The sequence below is a fragment of the Hipposideros armiger genome, unplaced genomic scaffold, assembly GCF_001890085.2.
Source record: "Hipposideros armiger isolate ML-2016 unplaced genomic scaffold, ASM189008v1 scaffold_298, whole genome shotgun sequence".
NCBI classification, from domain to species: Eukaryota; Metazoa; Chordata; class Mammalia; order Chiroptera; family Hipposideridae; genus Hipposideros; species Hipposideros armiger.
The window spans coordinates 519,699-541,986 of record NW_017731648.1 but is presented as its reverse complement, the minus strand read 5'-3'; the positions used below and the strand labels follow the sequence as shown (position 1 = coordinate 541,986).

Here is a 22,288-nt window from a genome sequence, read left to right as displayed (position 1 = left end):
AGTGAAGCAACATCCTCCACAACTAGACTGAAGAACAAAATGACAGCAACTTGTCTGTTCCCCTTCCCCCAATTCCCTAGCACTGTTCCCATCCCCCCAATTCCCCAATAAAAATCTTTAAAAAATAAAATACAATAAATAAATGTCAGCTGAGTGAGCCATTGACAAGTGCATCACATCTACTGTACAAATCAATGTGGGGGCCCCTTGGCTTAAGGTCTCTCGAAAGAGCAAGGAGCCAAACCCAGGAGTGGCTTGTAGTGGACACTGTTGGGATTCTTCCCAAATCCCCTTCACTGGCCACTGCACTCACCCCCTAGCTGCTGGGACTGTTGCTTCTAAGGCTCACTAAAGCTGCCCCATGCTCCAGAAAACAGCTTTTGCCCCCACAGGAGCTATATGAAGGGGGTGATGCCATCCACCCTGGGGGCGGCCCCCAGCCAGTGACTGACATGGGGTACAGAGGTCAGCACTCTTTCCTCAAGATGGGATTGACTCTGTGGTGCTGTTCACACTCCCGAGAACCCTGTGGGGTCAGGCTGAGGCTGGACTCCAGCTGAGGCCACCTCCTTGCTTAGCTTCTCCCTCTCCTACTCTGGAGTCTCAGAAAGCAGGTACAGGTATCCCCCACTTTTCAAAAGTTCTTATTATGCCACTGGTTTTTACAAAACACCTACAATAGTACCTGTTTTCGCTAACAGAAAGAAAAAGGAAGAGGATTTTTACTTTTACAAAAATAGGCGAAAACAACTTTCAGCATTTGTTTGACAGTAGCCTTTGTAGAGGCAGCAGGACCCTGGGAGGCAAGAGTGGCCCTGCCAAGCTCCTTCCCCTGGAACCACACTCAGCATCTTAGCTTCCAGCCACCAGAGCTTCGAACTGTGTGTGTGCCTCTGTGTTTTACCTAGATTTATTTTGTGTATCCATTAGCAAGATGTCCTCAGTTATCAGAAAAGCCTAAGAGAGCTTGTTAAGGGTGTTACACTTAGCGTAAAACTGAACGTAATTAGTGTTTCGATCATGGTGAACAAAAAAAAGACATAAATTAATGGTAACTGCTTCTTTGCTTTACACCGTTTCAGTTTATGAAAGGTTCATAGGAACGCTCTATTTTAGGATAGCAGTGGGACCTGTACACGCCAATCCCCATCTCAGGCTACCTCAATGCCCAGTCCTTCCTTGGGCCCCAGGAAACCCCTGTCCTTCTCCAGGCCAGCCCCCACTGAGCCCCACCCACTTGGGCCAGGAGATCCTCTTGGTCTGTCTTCACCCCAAAGCGGGGGATGCTGGAATCGGTCAGGCTGCTGCTATGCATCAGCTTCTTCACCCCTGTGATCTGAGACATGGGCTGGAACTGAGGCCCAGGGGGTGGGGGCTGCTGGGAGGGTCTCTGCCGGGATGCTTGCTGTTTTTCTCCATCCTTCATTGTGGGTAATGGGATCTCGACTTCATTTTGCTTGTCTGCAGAAAATGGAGGAGAGGCAAGCATGAGTTTTCCCACAGAGACTCCCTGTTTGGCCCTCAGTCCCCATCCCATTTACTCTGGGAAATCTCACCCAGGAGGGCAGACCACTTCTGGGTGTCATGGTGTTGGTTGCTCATAGGCTGGAAACCAGAAGGGAGGCAGGAATTCTTCTGGGAGGTGGTGGGCAGGAGAGGGGACCCCAGGGCCTGCCCAAAGCTGTGGAGTGGCCTCAATCCAATTGCCAGATTTGACAAGGGGATGGTGTGGGAAGCCAAAAAGTGGGGTGAGGATGCTACAAGGAACTGCTGCCTGCCCTGATAGGCAGGGAAGCTTCTCTGGCTGTGAAAACATCCCCACAGTGACCTAGAGTGCTACTACGGATGGATAGCGCTGGGAGGAAGGAAGGAAGGGTGGTCTTTGGCTCCATGGACCCCTACTCCTACCCGGTGACACCAGCCTGCCTGGGGGCCAGCTTAGGAGCCCTTTTCCTAAGCTTTCAGGGGCTTCCAGAGCCAAGCCAGGGTCACCCATTGTGATCTGGGGCCCACCAGTCAATAAAAGAAGTTATTTGCATGCCGTACTCCCATTGGCTGGATCTCAGAACTCGGCACAGCCACACCCCTACTGGCGGGAGCATTTAAAACTCAGAACCTTCTCTTAAGCTTGAAGGAGGTAGGTCTCCTGAATTTGGGGACCTTTGGTGATAAATTGTGAGAGTGAAATTATCCTGAGTTTGTGGGGGACATCCTCAGCTAGGGCTTTTAAGTTCAGAGGTTGAATTGCAGGGTCCCAAGACCTTAAGGATTCCAATAAATTTGGAGTATTCTATTGTACTGGGGTTCCATTGAGTTAAGAAATTCTCCTAAATTTGGAGAATCTTTTCCAGGTTCTTAAAAATTCTATTGAGGGGCCGGCCGAGTGGCGCAATGGTTAAGAACTGGCTTGGGACGCCAGAGGGCCCCGGTTCGGATCCCACATATGAGGGCCAGTGACACTGCCCTCTACAGCTAAGATGCTGAACAACAGCTCAACCTGGAGCTGGGCTTCCGTGAGTCGCCGGCGACGGTGTAGGCTGCAGCCCCTGCTGCAGTGGGTTGCTATGGGCTACCGCATGCAGCCAGCAGCCAGCGTGAGTGGGCAGCAGCCGCAGTGAGCGGCCGTCCAGAAGCCGGTGACTGATCTCCCTCACCCGGGAAGAGCACAATGATGGTGCCAACTTGGGCCAGTGAAGCAACGTCCTCCACAACTAGACTGAAGAACAAAACGACAGCAACTTGTCTGTTCCCCTTCCCCTAATTCCCCAGCGCTGTTCCCATCCCCCCAATTCCCCAATAAAAATCTTAAAAAAAAAAAAATTCTATTGAGTTTGGGTATCTAAAGTTTGGAGAGTCTACTGAATTTGGGGAGTCATATAAGTTTGGGGATTCTATTGAATTTAGGAAACTTTTAAGCTTGGAAGTTTTTTTAAAGTTTTAGGGTCTTTTATAGACTCTTCAGGGCAGAGGTACCCTTAAGTTTGAGAACCCTACTGAGGTTGGGCATCTCTCTTGAGCTTTTTTTTTTGGGGGGGTGTCTTCTGAATTTTGGGGGAATCCAAGTTTGCAGATTCTATTGAATTTTGGGGGGCTTTTCAGCCTGGAGGCATTTTAAAGTTTAGGAATTCTATCTGAGTTTGGGGGTTTCTTGAGGTCTTGAGTTTGAGAGTTCCATTGGGGTTCCACTGAGTTTGAAAGGGCTTTTCAGTTTGGAGAAATGTTTTAATGTGGAGGTTATACAGAAGTTGGGGTCCCACTGAGTTTGGGAGCATCATGAGTATGAGGACTCTTGAGCATGGTGACTTTAACCTTTGGGGAATTAAGAGTCAGGGTTGCTTGGGTAAAGGTGAACAATAGGACCCGGAGTCTGGGGGTCCCCTTCAGCCCAGGTGTGTACCCCTGCCACGTGTTGCTCTTCACTTACCCAGGAATGTGGTGGAGATGTACTCAGAGACCTGGTTTCCTGACCTGCTCATCTCTGACAGGTGTGTGAGTTCACGGTTTAGCATCCTCTTGAACTAAGGTGAGGGAGGCAAGAAGGGAGGAATGATGGGGTCACAGAGGAGGGAGAGAGTGAGTTTCTCCCAAGAAATCTGAAGACCCCATGAATCCCTCCTACTTCTCTGTTGAGTCAACAGAGCCCCCAGCATGCTGCTAGAGGGGAGGGGTCACCCTTCTTCTCCTCCTAGCTCTGGATGGGGGTCCCCAGGTTAGAGGAGTCAGGACTCAGCATATCCCTCATTGCCTGAGGAAGGGGTGGGGGGGCTCCCCACCCCATCCTCTCTCCCCACCAAGGAGGAGCCAGAGGGGTACCTGTGGAAGGGAGGGGCTCCTGACTAACAGGGAACCAATGGGGCATCAGGAGAATCCTGTTGCCATGGCGATGGGAGTCTCCTTAGCAACTCCCCCTCCAACCAGCTGCTGAGCTTGAGGGAAAGGGGGGGCAGGCCACATGCCCCTTAACCCTTGCCTTCCCAGAGCTACCCTTGGCCTGGGTCTCCCCAGATATGGACCCCACTCCTTAGGAGTCCTGGCCCCCAGCCCAGTTTGAAGGAGGAAACACAGTTCCCAAGTTCTGGGTGAAGAAAAGGTTTGGCGGGGGCAGAGAATAGTAAGCTGAGGAAATCCTAGTTCGGTCACTCAGGGGACTGGGGTTCCCATCATAGCCCCCTCTCCCCCAACTTCAGGGGGTGGACAGATGCTAGATGAACAAAGTACCCCTAGAACCAGGCTTGGGGGCCCCTCCTGGTCCCTCCTTGCGACTTCACACAGTGTCTGCTGTGACATTGTGCAAGGAGGAGAAAGGGCATCGGCTCCCCGCCCCCAAGCTCCGCCAAAGCACCCCCAAAGCAGATGCCGACTCTGTCCAGAGAGGCAGGAGGGAAGCTGGGTAGGAAGGGTGAGCCCGCATGACCCACACCAGGACAGGGTGCTCACTCCTTCCAGTGCTGCCCAGAGACCCTGGGCACACATAAAGAGACACACACGTACACAAGATGGACCCACAAAGTCACAAACCATATACTGAGTCAGATTCCTGTGTTACACAGTTCTACACAGCCTCAGACACACAAATCAAGGGGCCTATACAATAAGGTAGTCACTGACACTCAGGGTAACATGCCCCCCAAAACCACGCAGTTCTGGGCTCACAAATATGCCTAACACACACCACCACCATCAGAGCCACATGATCTCAGACAGGCCATAACCCAGGCAAACAAGCATATGGTCAGGTGGCTCCACACCACTGAAGACACACATGTGTGCACTGACAGTAACACCCAGACAGAGACCCCCGGCCACCCACCATCAACACCCAGCCCCGGGCCACACACACAGACACAGTTATAAGCATTCATCTCCAGGTGACACACGTGCACAGCTGCACACACAATTCCAGGTGGGGGGTGGGGGGCAGCTGAAGGGTCAGAGGTCAGAGGGCTAGAGCTGGGTCTCCTGCCCATCCTTCATCCGAGGTCTCCTACCTGGTCCCACCAGCCCACCAGCCACGGCTTGGAGCAGGTCTCACAGAAGAAATCCACCAAGGGCATCTTGGAGTCTTAGCCCTGCTCAGGGCTGCCGCACACAGAGGCTGGGCTTGGGGAGTCCCGGGGTTAACAGCCACCGTCTGGGGCAGGGGGTGGGGTTCTGGGCAGGTGGGCAATGGAAAGGGGAGCCGCGGAGGGGCCTGGGCCGGCCCAGCAGGGCTGGGGGCTCCCTTCCCCTCCGCGCTCCCGGTGGCAGCCCTGGTTACATGGTCTGTCAGCCCCTGGCCCCTATGGGCCCCCCAGCTACAGCGGCTGGAGGTGGCCAGGGACCCCTGCCCATGGGTGGGGGCAGGGCGAGGGTCCCAGGAGGCAGCTTCGGAGGCTCTGGGCTCCGTGTGTGTGTGTGTGTGTGTGTGTGTGTGTGTGTGTGTGTGTGTGTGTGTGTGCGTGCGCACACTGCAGCACTGGCAGGCTGCATGTGATGTCAGCTGGTGCTGGGGGGGGGGCGTTAAAGGGACATCGGAGCCCACAGACCTTGGCCAGGACCCAGGGAGACTGCTTGGATAGGCAGGGCCGCACACACCCCTCGAGGGGACATGCCTCCTCCATGGACACACCCACAGACAAAGACACACACCCAGATGCTCCACACACTCACAGACACACAAACACTCTGAGACACACCTTCCACACCAACACAACCAGACACTTGACATACCCAAACACACAGATACTCAAATGTTTTCAGTTCTGCACTGACCACACACACACACATGCACTGTCACAACTCTGATGTGCAACACATTTACAGGTATACAGTTGAGTACACAGAGATACAAATGTCTTCAGACACACCACTTCCAATAACACAGATCCACACCCAGACACTAGACACACAGACATATACTCAACACAGCCACAGACACACTTTCAAACAAACAGAAATACCCATGTGGTCTTAAACACAAGTACCCGGACAAATCCATAAGGAAATACACACACACACACACACACACCATCACAGACATACACTCATAGATCCATTCAGAGAGACAGTCACATTCTCTGATGCTCAGCACATTTTCAGGGACACAATCATCCTCAGACTTCTATGTTCCCAGACAAACCTCCACCCACAGGCGTACGCACCCCTCAACACAGACTCCCCCACCTGCACACTCATTTCCTGATAGGCATCCTCCCACAGGGGCTGCCACCATCCCGCATAACTCCAGTAAGCATCATTCAATTCACACAGCCTGCTTTCTGCATAATGCCCCCTGGAACTGTGCAGTGCACAGCCTGCACAACTGCACATGGAAGCCCTGTACCCTCCCCAGCAGCCCTACAGGCACACACACACACACACACACACACACACAGAGTCACAAACATATGGAGATACACACTCATATTCGCACCTGAACCAACTCACACCTGTAGACATATGCATCCCTCTGGCACAGCCCCACATGCTTACAGCCCCTCATAATAGCCTGTGTACACCCACACACCATCCATAGGTTCACATCAGTACACCACTCCTGACAGAACCGGATTGGAACACACCCCCACCTCGCACTGCAAATGTGTGGCCAACAAAACAGCCACATACACCCACAGCCACAGATACACACCTATTGACCATACAAGGATAGGACCCCTCTCCAAGAGAGATGGTCGCCTATGGATAGATGTACAGCCAGACACGCACATGCACACACACCAGGCTCCCAGTGCCCTGGAAGAAATCAGAATCCTTAGGAGCTACAAGTCTTGAAGCTGCCGCCCAGGGGTTGGCCCCACCCCATAGGCCTTATTCATAGAATGGCCCCGCCCTGTGGCTGGCCCCGCCCTACCCCAACCGCCACAGGCCCTCACACCTTGTGGGACGCCATCTCGCTGACTGAGCGGTAGGTCTGCATGGTCTCCAGCTGCTCCAAACACCAGTCCAGCTCCTCCAATGTCTCCCGGGCCAACTGCTGACATGTCTCCTCTGGAGAGCGGGCAGAAGGGGAAGTGACTAAGAAGTTCCACAGCAGACCCCCAGAGGCCCCAACCTGTGGTGATGGGGGTCTGCCAGGTGAGTGGGCTGCTGGGAAACAGGGTGAATCAACCACCCTCCTGGTGAGGGACCCCCACTGGGGCAGTAAGAGTGGCCCTTTTCCATTACCCCGGGGCTTAGTTACCTGACAGTGTGGCCTTGCAGACCGGGGTTGGGCCACTCAGTGGGGACCGCCTGCAAAGAAATGGGGCTCCAATGCCAGCCTGGGCCCCTGCAGATCCCTGCTACCCCTTCTCCATGAATACTGCTGATTTTCCTTTTTCTGAGCGCTCACTGGGTCCCAGGCATGCTGCCATGTACTACTCTACCTGCAGCCTCTCACCGAGACCCACAAGAAACCATTTTACAAAGGAGGAAACAGGATCAAGGAGGTGAACCGGCTCCCTGGAGGCTACATAGCTGATCAGTGGTAGGGTCAGATCTTGTGTCTCCAAAATTCCTGCTTCCTTGACACCCACCCCTCTTGAATCTTCTGAGGATGGCTCAGCCCCCCCCCCACTCCCAGAGAGACCAGCAGCTCTCAGCCACACCCCTGACCCCAAATAAGAACTGCTCACTAAATAGTGCTCCTATTTAGTGAGCACTTACTATGTGCTGGGCAATTTCTAGCACTTTCTACATATCACCTTCTCACTCCTCACAGCAGCTATCTAATGGAGGCACTATTAAATTCCCACTTTATGGAAGGGGTTAAAGAGGCACCACAGGATGTTATTTGCCCAGCAAGTTGGCATGAGGGCAAGAGTGGCCCCAAGGCTGGGGTGGCTGGCCACCCATGGCCTCACCACCCTTTATCCAGACTCCTCAGTCTTTATAAAAGCTTCTGTGTCTTAGGCATTCAAATTGCAATGGTTTACTGGCTCAGAGGGAGCTATACCTGAACAGAAACTCAGAGAGGTCAAGTGCCTGTCTGAGGTCACACAGTAGAGCTGAGAGTGGAACTCAGGGGTGCTTAGTCTCACGATCATGGTCATTGGGGCCCAGTCTCGACTTACTTGTTGCTGGGAATGGGCACATTGGTCAGGAGTGAGAAGTTGCTGCGAACACTCCGGAGACTAGCCAGTACCTGGGACCAGGAGTAACAGTGAGGAGAGAGGAGCTGGGGCTGGGCCCCTGTCCCCAAGTATGGGGGAGGATTGGAGCCCCTTCCCTCCTTAGGTGGAGGGGTCTCACCTGGGCGAATGGTGTTACGATGAGGTCCTCAGCGTACCTGTAACCAAGGACAGAGGCAGGTCAGGGGTCCTCCCAGTGAGATGCCAAAGGACCTGGGAGGAGAGGGTCTGGGGTGCCAGAGAAACCACTCTCTAGGGTAGACACTGTGGGGCTGGGCCTGGCAAGGCTGTTGGGTAGGGAGGTGACTCTGTGGGGTGAGGGGAGAGGGCACTTATACCTCACAAGGGTGGACATGCTGCAGGGGCCAGTCCTGGAGGAAATGGCAGTTAGGGAGAAGGGCTCAGGTGGGTGGGTGGGGGTCGAGCACACTACAGAAGCTGGGCCTAGTAAGAGCGGTGGGTAGAAAGGGGCAGAGGGCAAGAAGGGGCAAGGGGGGATGAGGCGGGTGCCTTGATAGGTAAGGGCAGGGCTGGAGGATCCAATGAGAGGGGAGGGGGCTGAGCAGGTCAAGGGGGTGCTCACACCTCAATAGGTGGTCATGATAAGTGGGGCTAGGTAAGGGAAGGCTGGAGGAGGGCAGGAAAAGGGGGCTCAGCTGAGGTGGACACTGGGAGGAAGCAGTGGCAGAGAGGGGCCCAACTGGGGGGTGTTTCCTCCTTGCCAGACACAGAGACTGAGGTGGGGCCGGGCCCTGGCAGCCAATGAATAGGTTGGGTAGGCAAGGACCATATGGCCATGGGTGGGGGCTGGGCCTGAGGGAGAGACTCAGTGTGGCTGGTTGGGGGGCAGAGATAGATAGGATGGGTGCTCACTGGGTGAACATGCTATAAAGGGATTGAGCCCTGGATAGGGGGAAGGGGGCTGTTTACCCTTCACTGGGGAGGACAGGTCTGGGAGCTTGGGCAATGACCCCCCTCCTTGCTGGGAAGAGCAGCTTGTGGTAGGGCCAGGCCTGGAAGAGCTGGCAGGTGGGATTAGGGGGTGCTCACGCCTCGCTGGTGACCGATGAGTTCCTGGACATGGTCTTGGGCGACATGTCATAGTCGCTGTCTGAGCGGTAGAGGAAGGATTCACGGCGCTGGCTGGTGGCTGCCCCGGCGTGCAGCACAAGGCCTGGACTCGCCTGCGAGTCCAGGGGGCTGCGGCCGGGCGATGGCGTAGGCCCATTCTCTGCCTCAAAGCTGCAGGGGCGGGAGGAACAGGGGTCACGGGGGCTGAGATGGCACTGGGGAGGTTAAGAGGAACAAGGGGACCAAGAGAATTCCTGGCAGAGACAGGGGGCAGATAGAGGACATTAAAGAGAAACAGACACCCAAAAAGAGATGGGAGACAAAGAGTAGCAGAGATTAAACAGTTACTGAAAGGCTTTGTGAGCCGGGCCCTGTTACCAGTGCTGGAGATACAGCACTGACCAGACAGACCATGATCTGCCCTTCACAAGGATGACATGGGGAGGGCTGGACTATAAACAGGTTAAGCTAGCAGCAGTGTATACCCCAAAAGTTGTGGGGTCCTCCTTAGCTCTACTCTTTCCTTCGCACCTCAGATCAGACTCCCTGCCCAGATCTATTCAGAATCTGTCCAGTTCTCACCCCCTCCATCATTGGCCAGCCCTCATCATTGTTTGCCTGGACCAGTACATTCACCTCTGCCCTGGTCCCTGCCTCCTGTCTTTGCCCCTCAGTCTGTTCCCCCTTTAGTAGCCAGAGGGAGCCTGTAAACACCTAGGTCAGGTCCCATCCCTCCTCTGCTCAGAACCTTCTATGGTGCCCAGCTCACTCAGAGCAACAGCCAAAGTCCTCACTGCGGCCCACAAGGTCCTGCGCTGTGATCTCCCACTCTACCCTCATTCACTCTGCTCCAGCCTTAGTGGCTTCCTTGCTATTCCCTAAACATTCCAGATACATTCCTGCCTCAGGGCCTTTGCACAGGCTATTTCCCCTGCCCAGATCTCCAATGGCTCCTCTTTCACCTCCTTCAGGCCTCAGCTTAAATGTTGCCTCCTCAGGAAGGCCTCCCCTGACGAACTCATCTAAAATTCCAACTGCTGTCCTAATATTTTATATTTCCCTTCCTTAAAAAAATACTACTTAGCTGACATATTCTATATTTTACTTCTTTACTGTTTGCTTTCCCTTCTAGAACTAAGCACTACAGATCAGGGATTTCTGTCTGCTTTGTTCACTGCTCCATTCCTTGGGCCAAGAACATGGCCTGGCACATAGTGGATGCCCAATCAACATTTACTGAATGAATTCATGAACTGGGTTGTGCCACGCAGAGAATTAAACTAGATGGATGACCGCAAGTTGCTGGAGAGCTGCTTTTAGCTGCTGTAGTTAAAGCAGGCCTGTCTGAGGAGGTGACATATGAGAAGGAGCAGGCCAGGAGGTGGTAGAAGGCACTCCAGGGTAAAGGAACAGCAAGTGCAAAGATCCTGGGGCAGGATTCAGTTTTTGTTTGAGGGCCAGCAAGGAAGCTGGTGTGGCTGGAATGGACATATAACAGAGTAGAACAGAGACACAGCTACAGAAAGGGAGGACAGTGGAACCCCAGCCTGGGGATACTGACAAGACCGAGACCCTCAGGATAAGGGAGGGAGACACTGGCTATGCCACTTCCCAGCTGTATGACTTGGGGGAAATGACTGAATTTCAGTTTCCTCATCCACAAAATGAGGACAACCACCCCCTCCCTCAGGTCATCCAGGTGATCATCATTAGCACAGGTAAAATGCTCAGAATGATGCCATGATGCCTGGTACAGAGCTCCAAAAACATTGGCAATCCTAAGTCTATCAGCCCCATATATGCTACTTAGGGAATAAATTCAGCAAGGCAGTCGATATGGAGAACTGAAGATGACAGCAGGAGTTGTGTGCCTGCAACATGCTGTGTGGCCATGGGAAGACCACTGCCCTCTCTGGTCTGTTACTCCATTGCTAAAGTGAGGGGGTTAGACTGGAGAGCAGGCTTCAGGCTATGCTCTGGGGGGTACATGGTGGTAGGGGGAAGAAATGAAACCCTCCCTTTTCTGGTCCTACCTATTGCTAGTCAGCATAAGATTGTATTAGACTAGTCCCTCTGCTAATAAGTTTCAAAACAAAACAAAACAAAACAAAACAACAGCAACGAAAGAAATAAGTTTGAAATCTCTTAGACCAGGACAGTGATACCAGCTTCCATATACTGACCCTTTTATTAGGCTAGTTCTGGTTTGGGGGGAGTGGGGAGGGACTTCATTGACTCCATTTTATAGATGAAGAAACAGGTTCAGAGAGGAGAATGATTAACTCTGGGTCACATAGCAAGACCATGGTGGGGTGAGAATTCAAACCCAAGTCTTGTGACTCCTTAGACCAAAATGTTAACTGCTGCCCTCTGCCTAACTGACCCCCATCAGAACATAATCCTCCCATTACAAAAAAGATGTCCAAGGGGTCTGGCAGCCAATACACAAAGCAGAGTGGGGCTGGGGCCCAGAGTAACCAGATATTCCAATTTTAGGAAAGAAACCTGAAATTTTTAAATAGTCAAAATTCAAACTTCTTGGGCCGGCCGAGTGGCGCGTTGGTTAGGAGTTGGCTTGGAAGGCCAGCTCTGAGCAGCAGGGCCCTGGTTCGGATCCCACATATGAGGGCCACATATGCATTCTCTACAGTTAAGATGGTGAACAACAGCTCGACCTGGAGTTGGGCTGCCGTGAGTCGCCGGCGACAGCGTAGGCTGCAGTGGGGCTGGCTGGCAGCCGGTGTGCGCTTTCGTGAGCCACCGTGACTGGCCATCCAACGGCCAGGGAGCAACTGCCTCACCCGGGAAGAGCGCAATGATAATACCAACATGGGCCAATGAAGCGATGTCCTCCACAACTAGACAGAAGAACAAAAGGACTGCAACTTGTCTGTTTCCCTTCCCCCAATTCCCCAACACTGTTCCCCTCCCACAATTCCCCAATTAAAAAACAAAAAATTCAAACTTCTTTTAAAAACAAACTTCAAAAAACTTTTTAGAAACACTGAAAACTTGCATTCTAAAAAAAGACACTGTCAAGAGAATAAAACGACAAGCTACAGACAGGGAGACAATATATGACAAAGAACTTGGATCCAAAATATATTAATGAACTCTCAAAACTCAATAACAAGAAGACAACTTAATTTAAAAATCAGCAAAAGTTTGGACAGTTCACCAAAGAAGATATCCAGATGGCAAATAAGCACAGGAAACATCATTTGTTCTTAGGGAACTGCAAATTTAAACTGCAAACTATCACTTCATACCTGCTAGGATGGCTAAAAGACAAAGAAACAAACAAAAACTGACAATAACAAGTGGTGACAAGGATTCGGAGCAACTGGAACTCTAATTCATTACTGGTGGGAATGCCAAATGGTACAGACACTCTGGAGACCATTGGTCAGTTTCTTATGAAATTAAATATATACTTACTAGATGATCCAACAAATCCACTCCATTTTTACCTAAGATCAATGAAAATATATGTCCATTCAAAAACCTGCAATCCAATGTTTATAGAAGTCCTATTCATATCACCAGATACTGGAAACAACCAAAGCAAATGTGCACCAATGGTGAATATGGATACATTGTAGCAGATCCATACCATGGAATACTATTCATCAATAAGAAAAGAAAAAAACAGCTACTGGGAGAGATAATAAGCTATATGTATATGTGTTTGTGTGTGTGTGTGTGTGTGTGTGTGTGTGTATTTGGCCCTCTGCCCTGTTTTCCTGACACACAGTTCCTAAAACCCTGGGACTCTCAGCAGTGAAAAGTGACTATTTGTAAGCTAATGAGATGACTGCCTGCTAGGGACTCCCAGATAGCCTCAGGATGGGGGGCTACTTGCAAGGAGAGACAATCGTGATTAGAGGGTTGTAACTTTCAGCCCCACTCCCAGACCTCTGAGGAAAGGACTGAGGCTGGAAGTTGAATTAATCACCAATGGAATGGCCAGTGACTTAATCAGTCATGCCTACATAAGGAAACCTCCATCAAAATCCCTGAGTGACAGGGTTCAGAGAACTTCTGGGTTGGTGAACACATCAAGGTGCTGGTGAACACATGCACAACTGGAGAGGGCATGGAAGCTCCGTGTCCCTCCTCCCTATACATCCCTTCTATCTGGCTGTTCCTGAGTTGTACCTTTTATAATAAACCAGTAACATAGTTATTAAGTAAACTGTTTTCCTGAGTTCTATGGGCCATTCTAGCAAATTATCCAACCTGAGGAGCGAGGCTAAGGGAAAAGAGCCAGTGTTGGGCTTACATGCATCAAAACTCACGGAACTGACTCACAAATGAATTTAGCAAAGTTTCAGGATACAAAATCAACACACAAAAATCTGTTGTTTTTCTATACACTAACGAGGAACAATCCAAAAAAGATATTACTAAATTTCATTTATAGCATCAAAATGAATAAGATACTTAGGAATAAACTTAACCAAGGAGGCTAAAGACTTGTACACTGAAAAGTACAAAATGTTGCTGAAAGAAATTAAAGGGGACACAAATAAATGGAAAAACATCACATATTCATGGACTGGAAGACTTAAGGTTAAGATGTCGATACCACCCAAAGTAATCTACAGATTCAATTCAATCAAAATCCCAACATTTTTTGCAGAAATAAAAAAAAGTCCATCCTAGAATTTATATGGAATCTCATGGGACCCTGAATAGCCAACGTAATCTTGAAAAAGAACAAAGTTGGAGAACTTGCACTTCCTAATTTCAAAACTTAACTACAAAGCTACAGTAATCAAAACAGTGTGGTCCTGCATAGACAGACATATAGACCAATGGAATTGAATAGATAGCCCAGAAATAAACCCTCACATACATGGTCAAATGATTTTCGACAAGTGTGCCAAGACTGTTCAACGGGAAAAGCACAGTATTTTCAACAAATGATGCTGGGAAAACTGGTTATCCACATACAAAAGAATGAAGTTGGATCCCTACTTTATACCATATACAAAAGTGAACTCAAAATGGATCAAAGACATAAACATAAGAGTTAAAACTATAAACTCCACATCCCCCACGTTCATCGTCCCTCCCCTAGTTTTGTGTCCAAGACCCTGCACACAGTGGGGGAAAATTTTTGCAAATCATGTATCTGATAAAGGATTAATATCTAAAATATATAAAGAACTAAAACTCATCAACAACTAAAAAACAAGCCAATTAAAAAATGGGTAAAGGACTTTAAACAAACATTTCTCCAAAGAAGATATACAGATGGGCAATAAGTACATGAAAAAATATTTAACCCCATTAGTCACGAGGGAAATGCAAACCAACCACAGTGTAAAACTACTGCACACCTATTAGGATGGCTGTTATTTAAAAAAAAGGAAATAAGTGTTGGTGAGGATGTGGAGAGATTGGAATACTTGTGCATTGCTAGTGGGAATGTAAAACTGGTGCAGCCACTGTGGAAAACAGTTTGGCAGCTCCTCAAAAATTTAAGTATAGAATTACCATGTGATCCAGCAATTCTACTTCTAGAATTGAAAGCGGGGGGGACTCAAACAGTTCCTTGTACACCAATGTTCATAGCAGTGTTATTCACAATCGCCAAAAGGTGGAAACAACTTGTGTCCATCAACGGGTGAATGGATAAAAAAAAAAGTGGTATATTTATATATACAATGGAATATTATTCAGTCTTTAAAAGGAAATTCTGACACATGCTACAACACAGACGAATCTTGAAAACATCATGCTAAATGAAATAAGTCATACACAAATGGACAAATACTGTGTGATTCCACTTATATGAGGTCCCTAGAGGAGTCAAATCCACAGAGACAGGAAGTAGATGGTGGGAGCCAGGGGCTGGAGAAAGGGATGGGGAGTGAGCTTAATGGACAGAGTGTCAGTTTGGGAAGATGGAAAGTTCTGGAGATGGATGGTGGGGATAATGGCACAACAATATGAATGTACTTAATGCCACTGAATTGTACACTCAAAAAATAGTTAAAATGGGGAATTTTATGTTATATTTTACCACAATAAAAAATACTTCATATAGATGTATACTAGAAAGGGTGAATTTAATATCTGTTGATCTTTTAAAGAAATCTTTAAAACACACCTTAGGATGGAATACTTAATCATGAGCTTGGGCCTTTGATGGTAATTCCCACTCATTGAGCACCTGCTATGTATGGGGCACCAGGCTAGACACTTTCAGGTGTAGACACTGAGTACTCACCAGGCCTGGCATTATCAAAGTGCTTTATACACATGAACCCAGTTATGTCTCCCACCAACTCTGAGTTGGGCTCTAATAACATCCTGGTTCAATGAGAAGCCTGAGGCACAGAGGGGAGGTGAGGGGTTGGTAGCCTTGCTGCCTGAGAACCATGTCCTGTCTCCCAAGGCCCAGCTTGGATTTTTTTTTTTTTTTTTACTCTGCTGAGTGCCACTGGGAAGAGGAGCAGAGCATACCTATGTAGGGAGGACCCCTCCCCTGCCCCAAGAACTGAAGTACAGTTTAGGGAAGGTGAGACCCAAGCCCCAGACAGTGCCCAACTAGCATCTTGGGCAGATATTGCAGCCCCAGGGGATTCACTTGACTACAAGCAGGAGCCCAGAGGCCAGGATAGGAAGATGCTCCCTGGGGCCCTGCTGTTTGTGCTTCCAGAAGCTATGTCCCCTGGGCTGCAGAAGGGCAGAAGGGAGTGGATTAGGCCTGTTGAACTGCAGCCTGAGCGTGAAAGATCTCAGCTACTCCCAGAATCAGACCCCCAGGCAGTGGAGAGTCACCCCTGCCTGGCCTGCTGCTATTCAGGATGATCCAAAATCAGGCTAGAGGCTGCACCAGAGATGTCCCAATTGGACCCCCAGCCATAAGCCAGAGTCAAGGGCAGCTGACAGGCCCTGACTTCATTGCTTCATGCCCAGACACACCATCAGAAGGGAAATGACCTGCCCAAAACTCCACCTGGGGCAGGCTCACCACTTGGCATTCTCAGGTGAAGTTGCTACCTGCCTCCACCCCCCTGGGGCCTCTAGGCCTGTCCACCTGGGCTCCAGAACATCAAATTGGGCCTCTGGAGAACTGTGCAGCCCAGGGACAGATGCATGATTCAGAGAGTTCTGCTGCAAGGGCCGATAAGAAACAAACAAGCTGGGGTGGGGGTGGGGGTAGCAAAGAAAGGGACAGGGCCCATTTGGTAAAAATCGTAACAGTGAAAGTAGCCAACTGCTCTTGAATGTCACACACTAAGCACTGTGCTATGCCTAGACAGGCACTCAGCCCCATTTTCCAGAGAGAGAGAGAGAGAAACTGAGGCACAGGATGAATAACTTGGCTAGTGGTAGAGCAAGGATTCGAACCGGGGCAGCCTAGCTACAAAGCTACATGCCAAACCACTGGGTGTCTGTCTCCTCCCAGGCAGGCCTGGTGTCTCCCCAGGCTTTTTCTGCCCCACTCTACCTGACTCCCTTGTAGGAAGGGCCAGGCAGCCTTTGTGGAAAGGCTTGGCATTTGCTTTGTGAAGGTCACACAGAGGATGAAGGCGGGCAACGTCGTGTGTCTGCCAGGCAGGCGCGTGGTGCCAGGTGACATGGCTGTTAGTGGGGCTGTGCGTACAAGAAAAGTCTGTGCATATGTGAGTGGGGGGTGGTATTCAGGTGCACCCGTGTTCATATAGGTATCTGTGCGGATTTGTATATCTGTGTGTGTGAGTGGGATCTGGGTGTTCATGGTGCCTGCATGCATCTGTGAGTCCAGGTGACTTTGTGAGGGTATACCTGTGTGCCACACATGTTCTGTGACTGTCCCTGACTCCTGAGTTGGTGTCAGGTGTGCTCCTGTGTGCAGCCGTGTGTAGGTGGGAGTCAGGCCTGGGTGTGTGCTGTAGTGAGAGTATGTTCCTGCAGACAGTGTAGTGTATACAAGGCTGTGTGAGGCCAGGGTTACTGGAGTCTGTGTGTCACCGTGGCCATGGGTCAATTGTGGGGTTCTCTTTTTGTCCTCACCAGCTAGGAGACCCATGCCCAGCATAGCAATAACTGGGTGACCCCAACTGCCCTGTGTGTGGGTGTGTTTGTATTATGTGTGGCTGTGTATATGGAGTGTGTCAGTACTGGGGAGCATGTGCGTGTCCAGGTGTGTGAAAGCATTGGTGGAGGGGACCAAAAACATGGCTGGAGTTCCCCAAGAATTCTGAAAACCTAAAGGCTTTTCTTCTCTACCCCAGCACTGTCCAGAGGATTCTAACTACCCCCAGGAGTTGCAGCAGGAATCTCCTCCCCACCCCCACCCCAGCTTGCTTTTCAGTCTGGCAGCCTTAGCAAGGAGAGAGGAAGGGTAAGGCTCCAGAGACCTGGCTGGAGGCCGGTGGCCCGGGAGTGGAGCCCAGGTGACCCTGGACAGCCATGCTTGCTGCCAGGGTGAGTGCCAGAAGCCCAGGTTTAGGGGCACAAAGGGGCTGAAGAGATCCCATCTTGGGTAGGCAGAAAGGGGGCAGGATCCAGCACCCATTTTTGAAGCCACCTGCAGGAAGCTCTGAGCAGTACCCAGAGACGTTTAGTGCCACGGAGGGGGTTGGGGCTCCGGGTAGACCCTGAAAACCACTTTGGAGACTCCCCAAGGCAAACTGGGCACCCCCATCAGCAGTCAGATCCCTCTGGTGGAAAAGGAGGGGACTGGCCGCGGGCCACCCACCTGACAGATCTGCCTGGAGGGTGCCAACAGGTGTCCTCGTCGCTGAAGGAGAAGTGGACCAGGGACTCAGGGCCTGCGTGGGGCAGTGCTAGGGCAGGGGGCCGGGGCCTGGCCCGGCGGGCTGAACTGGAGCGCATGAGTGCCAAGCGCTGTAGGGGCGCGCATGGGGACGGAGGCACTGTGGTGTGGCGTGCACAGCTCGCCAGGCCCGAGGTCTGTGACTGCCGCTGGAGCTGCCTCCACACCTGCCCTCCCGGTGACCCCGAGACACGGCCCCGGGCGTTCGGTCACAGCGCCCCGCGGGCTCCGCGCCTGCCTCCTCCTGCGGGACCGGCTGAGCTCTGCGCACACATTGCGCCTGCCTCCCTTCCCCCTGGCCTGAGGAGGGGTGGTGCTCCGGGCTCCGGTTCCCGGGCTCCGGCCCCGCCCTCCCCCCCCTCTGGCCCCGCCTTCCCTCCATCCTGACGTCAAGCTGGGCCTGCAGGAGGTCTCATAGCGCCGGGTGCCCCGGGAGGGTTGGGGGGGCAAGACACCCGTGCCAGCAGAGTGAGGGGTCCGGGACACAAACCCGGGGGAGGGACGACGGATGCTGGGGATGTGGAGCTGGGGGACGGAACCGAGACAGGAGAGACACAAATAAGTGGAGGCAGAGACACAGTGAAACCCTGAGAGAGGCCCTGATTTCCCCCACCACCCGCTCCCCTGCCCCATGCCGGGCTCCCAGAGGCCCCGACCCTCCTCCTCTTCCCAGAGGCCTGACCCTCTCTGTCTTTCGCTGGGTCCGCGTCCTGTCCACGTAGTGCCCTCTCCTAGTCTGTGTTCCGAACTCTGGTTCTAAACAAGTGAGTGCGGAGAGTAAGGGTAACGGGAAAGCAGAGGACCCTCTCCCGGCTCCGGAGAACCTCCAGCGCAAGCCCGTGCCCACCTCTGGGTTGCCAACCTCTGTTTCCAGGATAAAGGGACACTGGGAAACGAGACCGGATGTGGCCGCCAGGCTTCTCACCCCTAGGCTGCTCGCCCACCCAAATCTGGCCGGAAAGGGTACTTCCATTTGCCCTCCGTGCCCAGTGCACGCGGTGACCAGCAAGCCTCCTCCTGGCAAAGCAACCCCGAGGGCACCGCTGACCCCATTTCACAGGCCGCTAGACTGAGGCCAACAGAACTGAACACGCGTCCTCAGATCACCCTGGGTGGCACGTTGGCCTTGCTCTCCCAAAGTCTGACCGCAGCCTCAGGTCTGCACAGGAAGTGGGAGGAACGCAGTGTTACATTGAGCGCCTACTGCATGCCCTATCAGATGTCTCCACGGCAACCCTGGCGGGCCAGGGATGATTTTTATCGCTGCCTTGTGACGGAAGAGGAAAAGTGAGGCTGGGCGGAGCCAGCTACGTAACCCAGACACTGGCGCGCGTCAGGTGGCCAGTGGAGACTCGAACCCACGGCCACCTGGGCGCACTTACCCGGCCCACGCCTGGCGGCCGAAATCCTGGAAGCTGCGGAGAAGCCGAAGGCGCCTGCGGAGAGTTGGGGACGGGCTGGCGAAGAAGACCGGAGAGGAGGGCGGCGAACGTGGCCAGCGGGACGCGCGCGGGGCTGGGGGTTCCTCCAGGAACGCCTCGTCCTCGGCCACCGCTGCTGCCGCCGGGAAGGCGGCCAGCTGCAGCTCCGGGATGCAACCCAGGCCACGCGGCCGCGCCATGGCCATGGGGGGCGCGGGGCGGCCCTGTCTTGGCGGGCGCTGGAGAGCAGCGCTGCCCACCCGGCGCGGCCCACGAAGGCCGGCCGCCCAGCCCTGGGGCCCACGGGCCCCACCCCGCCGGGCCTCCTCGGCCCTTCCGGCTTGGCTCTGGGGCCGCCCCTGGGCGGGGCGGGCCTGGGGCGCCGCAGGGCTGCAGCAGGGACACACCGCAGACCCCAGGGGGCCCTGCAGTCCCTCTGACATCCTCACAATCGCTAGAAGCGTCTCTACAGACACCTGGGACGCCCCCCAAATCTCTCGGGCTCTCTCACAAGCCCCATGGTGTTGAGAGGCCCCACAGAACTCAGGGGCGTCCCTAAAGTCCCTCAGACGTCCCCACAATCTCAGGGAGTGCCCCCACTATCCCTGAGATGCCCCCACACAACCCGAGGGCATACCCCAAATCCCTGGGTTCCCCCACAAAACACAGAAGTGCTCTGAGAGGATGCCACAGCTCCCCAGATGTCCCCTAGTAGTGTCCTCATTGTTACTGAGACATCTCCACAAACCTCAGCAGAATCCCAAGAATCCCAGGATGCACCCACAAATGCCAGGCGTGTTCTGAGAACCCATGAGAACCCCCTTTAAATCCCAGGACCACCACTACAGTTACTCAGATGTCCCTCAAATCCCCTAAAGCACCTCCACCATCCTTGAGTCATGCAGAGACCCCCCAGAGTACTACCAGAATCCCCCAGAGCCACAAAGCATTCCCACAGACATGGGCATTCCTCACAGATGCCAGAAATGCTTACAGTCACTCAGATGTCCCCCAATCCCTGAGTGGATCCACAGCATCCCTGACCTGCCCCCACAAATGCAGACTCAGGGGGTGCTCCCATAACCATAGCGATGCCACCAAAATCCCACAACTAGATTCCTCCACAGCTCCTAAGACTATTTTACAACCCTAGGCTACCCCCAGAATCCAAGATGCACCCACAGTCCTTGGTGACCTCCCAGAATGTCCCCCCACAGCTTCTGAGACATGCCTTATAACTCTTAGATACCCCTAGAAGATCTGAGTATCTTCACAGCCTCAAGACACTTCTTAGCATCTCTGAGGCACCTCCTAGAATTGGGGCCCCCACAGCTCATGAGGTGACTCCCAAGAACTCAACCTCCCTTCAGCACTGACTCCCACACAGGCACAGTAGTACACAGGCATGATGACTTTCTGGGGCCCTAGCAGTGGCTCTGTATGCCCAACTACTGTGATTCTGGGGGGCACATTATCCCCTTTCACACTTGAGGAAACTGAGACTCCAAGAGCTGAAGACCTTTGAACAAAGTGAGCCACCTGGTTGTAATTTCAGACCATACTCCAACCTGTCTGTAGCTCTTAGGGGTTAGAGAAGGGGGAAAAGCTTGTTTTAAATTTTAAAAATGGGCCAATCTCTATTCTAGGGCCTTGCCTCTATGAATACCTTTCTACGTGTTGGCTCTGCTGTCATGGGGCCCAGAGTTGGATGGCCCAGGCTTGAGTCTGGTTTCTGGCACTTAGTCATTTGACTTTGGGCCAGTCACTTCCTCTCACTGAGCCTCAGTTTTCCCACCTGTAAAATGGGTATAATAATACTACACGCCTCGTGGATGGACATGTGAAAGGCTCAGAAAAGTGTCTGGATGTAGTAAGCACTCACTGAAAGTTATGATGATGACTATTTGACAAAACATTTATGAAGAGCTTATAATGTGTCAGCCAGTGTACTAGCCAGATACAGATGACGACGATGATAACAGTGGATCTTCAGAGCACTTCCTGTGATTCAGCTCCTCTAGCTATGCTCTCATTTAATTCTCACAGGACACCCATGAAGCAATACTATTGTTGTCCCCAGTTTACAGATGGGTAAACTGAGTCTTGGAGAGAAACAACCTGCTCAAAGTCGCCCAGCCAATGAGTTGCTGATTCAGGCTCTAGACCAGTTTTTGTCACCCTGTATTTCATTATTGCCTAAACATTTCCTCCCTAATCGCCTCCTCCATAAAACGCTAATACCCCAGAAATACTGTATATTTGTTTATGTACTGTATGTATATCGGGGCTTTTTACATAAAGTGAGATTTTTCTTTCACACATCCACCCCAAGAACCAATTTTTGCCACCATGAAGGTGATACCACCTCATTGGGAAAGCACGGCTTCCCAACCTGAGCACTACTGACATTTGGCACCTGATAATCCTTTGTCCTGGGGGGGGGAGGGGGGCAGTCCTGTGAGCTCATAGCAGTAGCAGAATCCCCGGCCTCTGCCTACTAGGTGACAGTAGTACCCCTCCATCATGACAACTAAAAGGTCTCCAGCCATTGCCACACGTCCCATTGCCACATCAGACTTTGGGAATAGGGTCCTTATAGGCCCATTTCAGAGATACGAGTAGGAAGGCCGAAGTCCAGCGAGGAGAAGCGACTTGGCGAGGGTCACCCAGGCTGGAAGGAGCAGAGCTGGATTATAAATCCAGTCGTCTGGTTCCAGAGATTGGGGTTTTAGCCACCAGGCCCTTCACAGTTTAGTTTCCTTCTAGTCAGTGACCATTGTCCCTTTCTAGGAAGTCAGATGTAAACTGAGACCAAAAGCCAACCCTGGCCATGGCCTACAAGACCCTACATGAACCGCCTCCTCACCTCCCTGCCTCATTTCCTTCCATTCACCCTTTGCTCACTCTGCCCT

At 52.1% G+C, this 22,288-nt stretch overlaps 1 protein-coding gene across 6 annotated transcripts in view; it reads right to left on the bottom strand.

Annotated features, from left to right (window-relative positions):
• The window catches only part of PDE4A (phosphodiesterase 4A), a 45,034-nt gene that overhangs the window by 8,494 nt on the left and 14,252 nt on the right, over nucleotides 1-22,288 (bottom strand). For 2 of the 6 annotated variants that reach the window (XM_019659288.1, XM_019659287.1), the window contains 7 exons: nucleotides 9,159-9,350; nucleotides 8,230-8,266; nucleotides 8,052-8,122; nucleotides 7,181-7,230; nucleotides 6,875-6,987; nucleotides 3,425-3,518; nucleotides 1,238-1,461 (listed from right to left, as the gene is read on the bottom strand). In XM_019659288.1, coding sequence (XP_019514833.1) covers nucleotides 1,238-1,461; nucleotides 3,425-3,518; nucleotides 6,875-6,987; nucleotides 7,181-7,230; nucleotides 8,052-8,122; nucleotides 8,230-8,266; nucleotides 9,159-9,350 — 781 coding nt within the window. Of the gene's footprint in view, nucleotides 1-1,237; nucleotides 1,462-3,424; nucleotides 3,519-4,988; nucleotides 5,432-6,874; nucleotides 6,988-7,180; nucleotides 7,231-8,051; nucleotides 8,123-8,229; nucleotides 8,267-9,038; nucleotides 9,134-9,158; nucleotides 9,351-17,877; nucleotides 18,219-19,337; nucleotides 19,679-22,288 lie in introns of those variants that run through there. The other 4 variants (XM_019659289.1, XM_019659290.1, XM_019659292.1 and 1 more) reach the window with 4 other exon arrangements.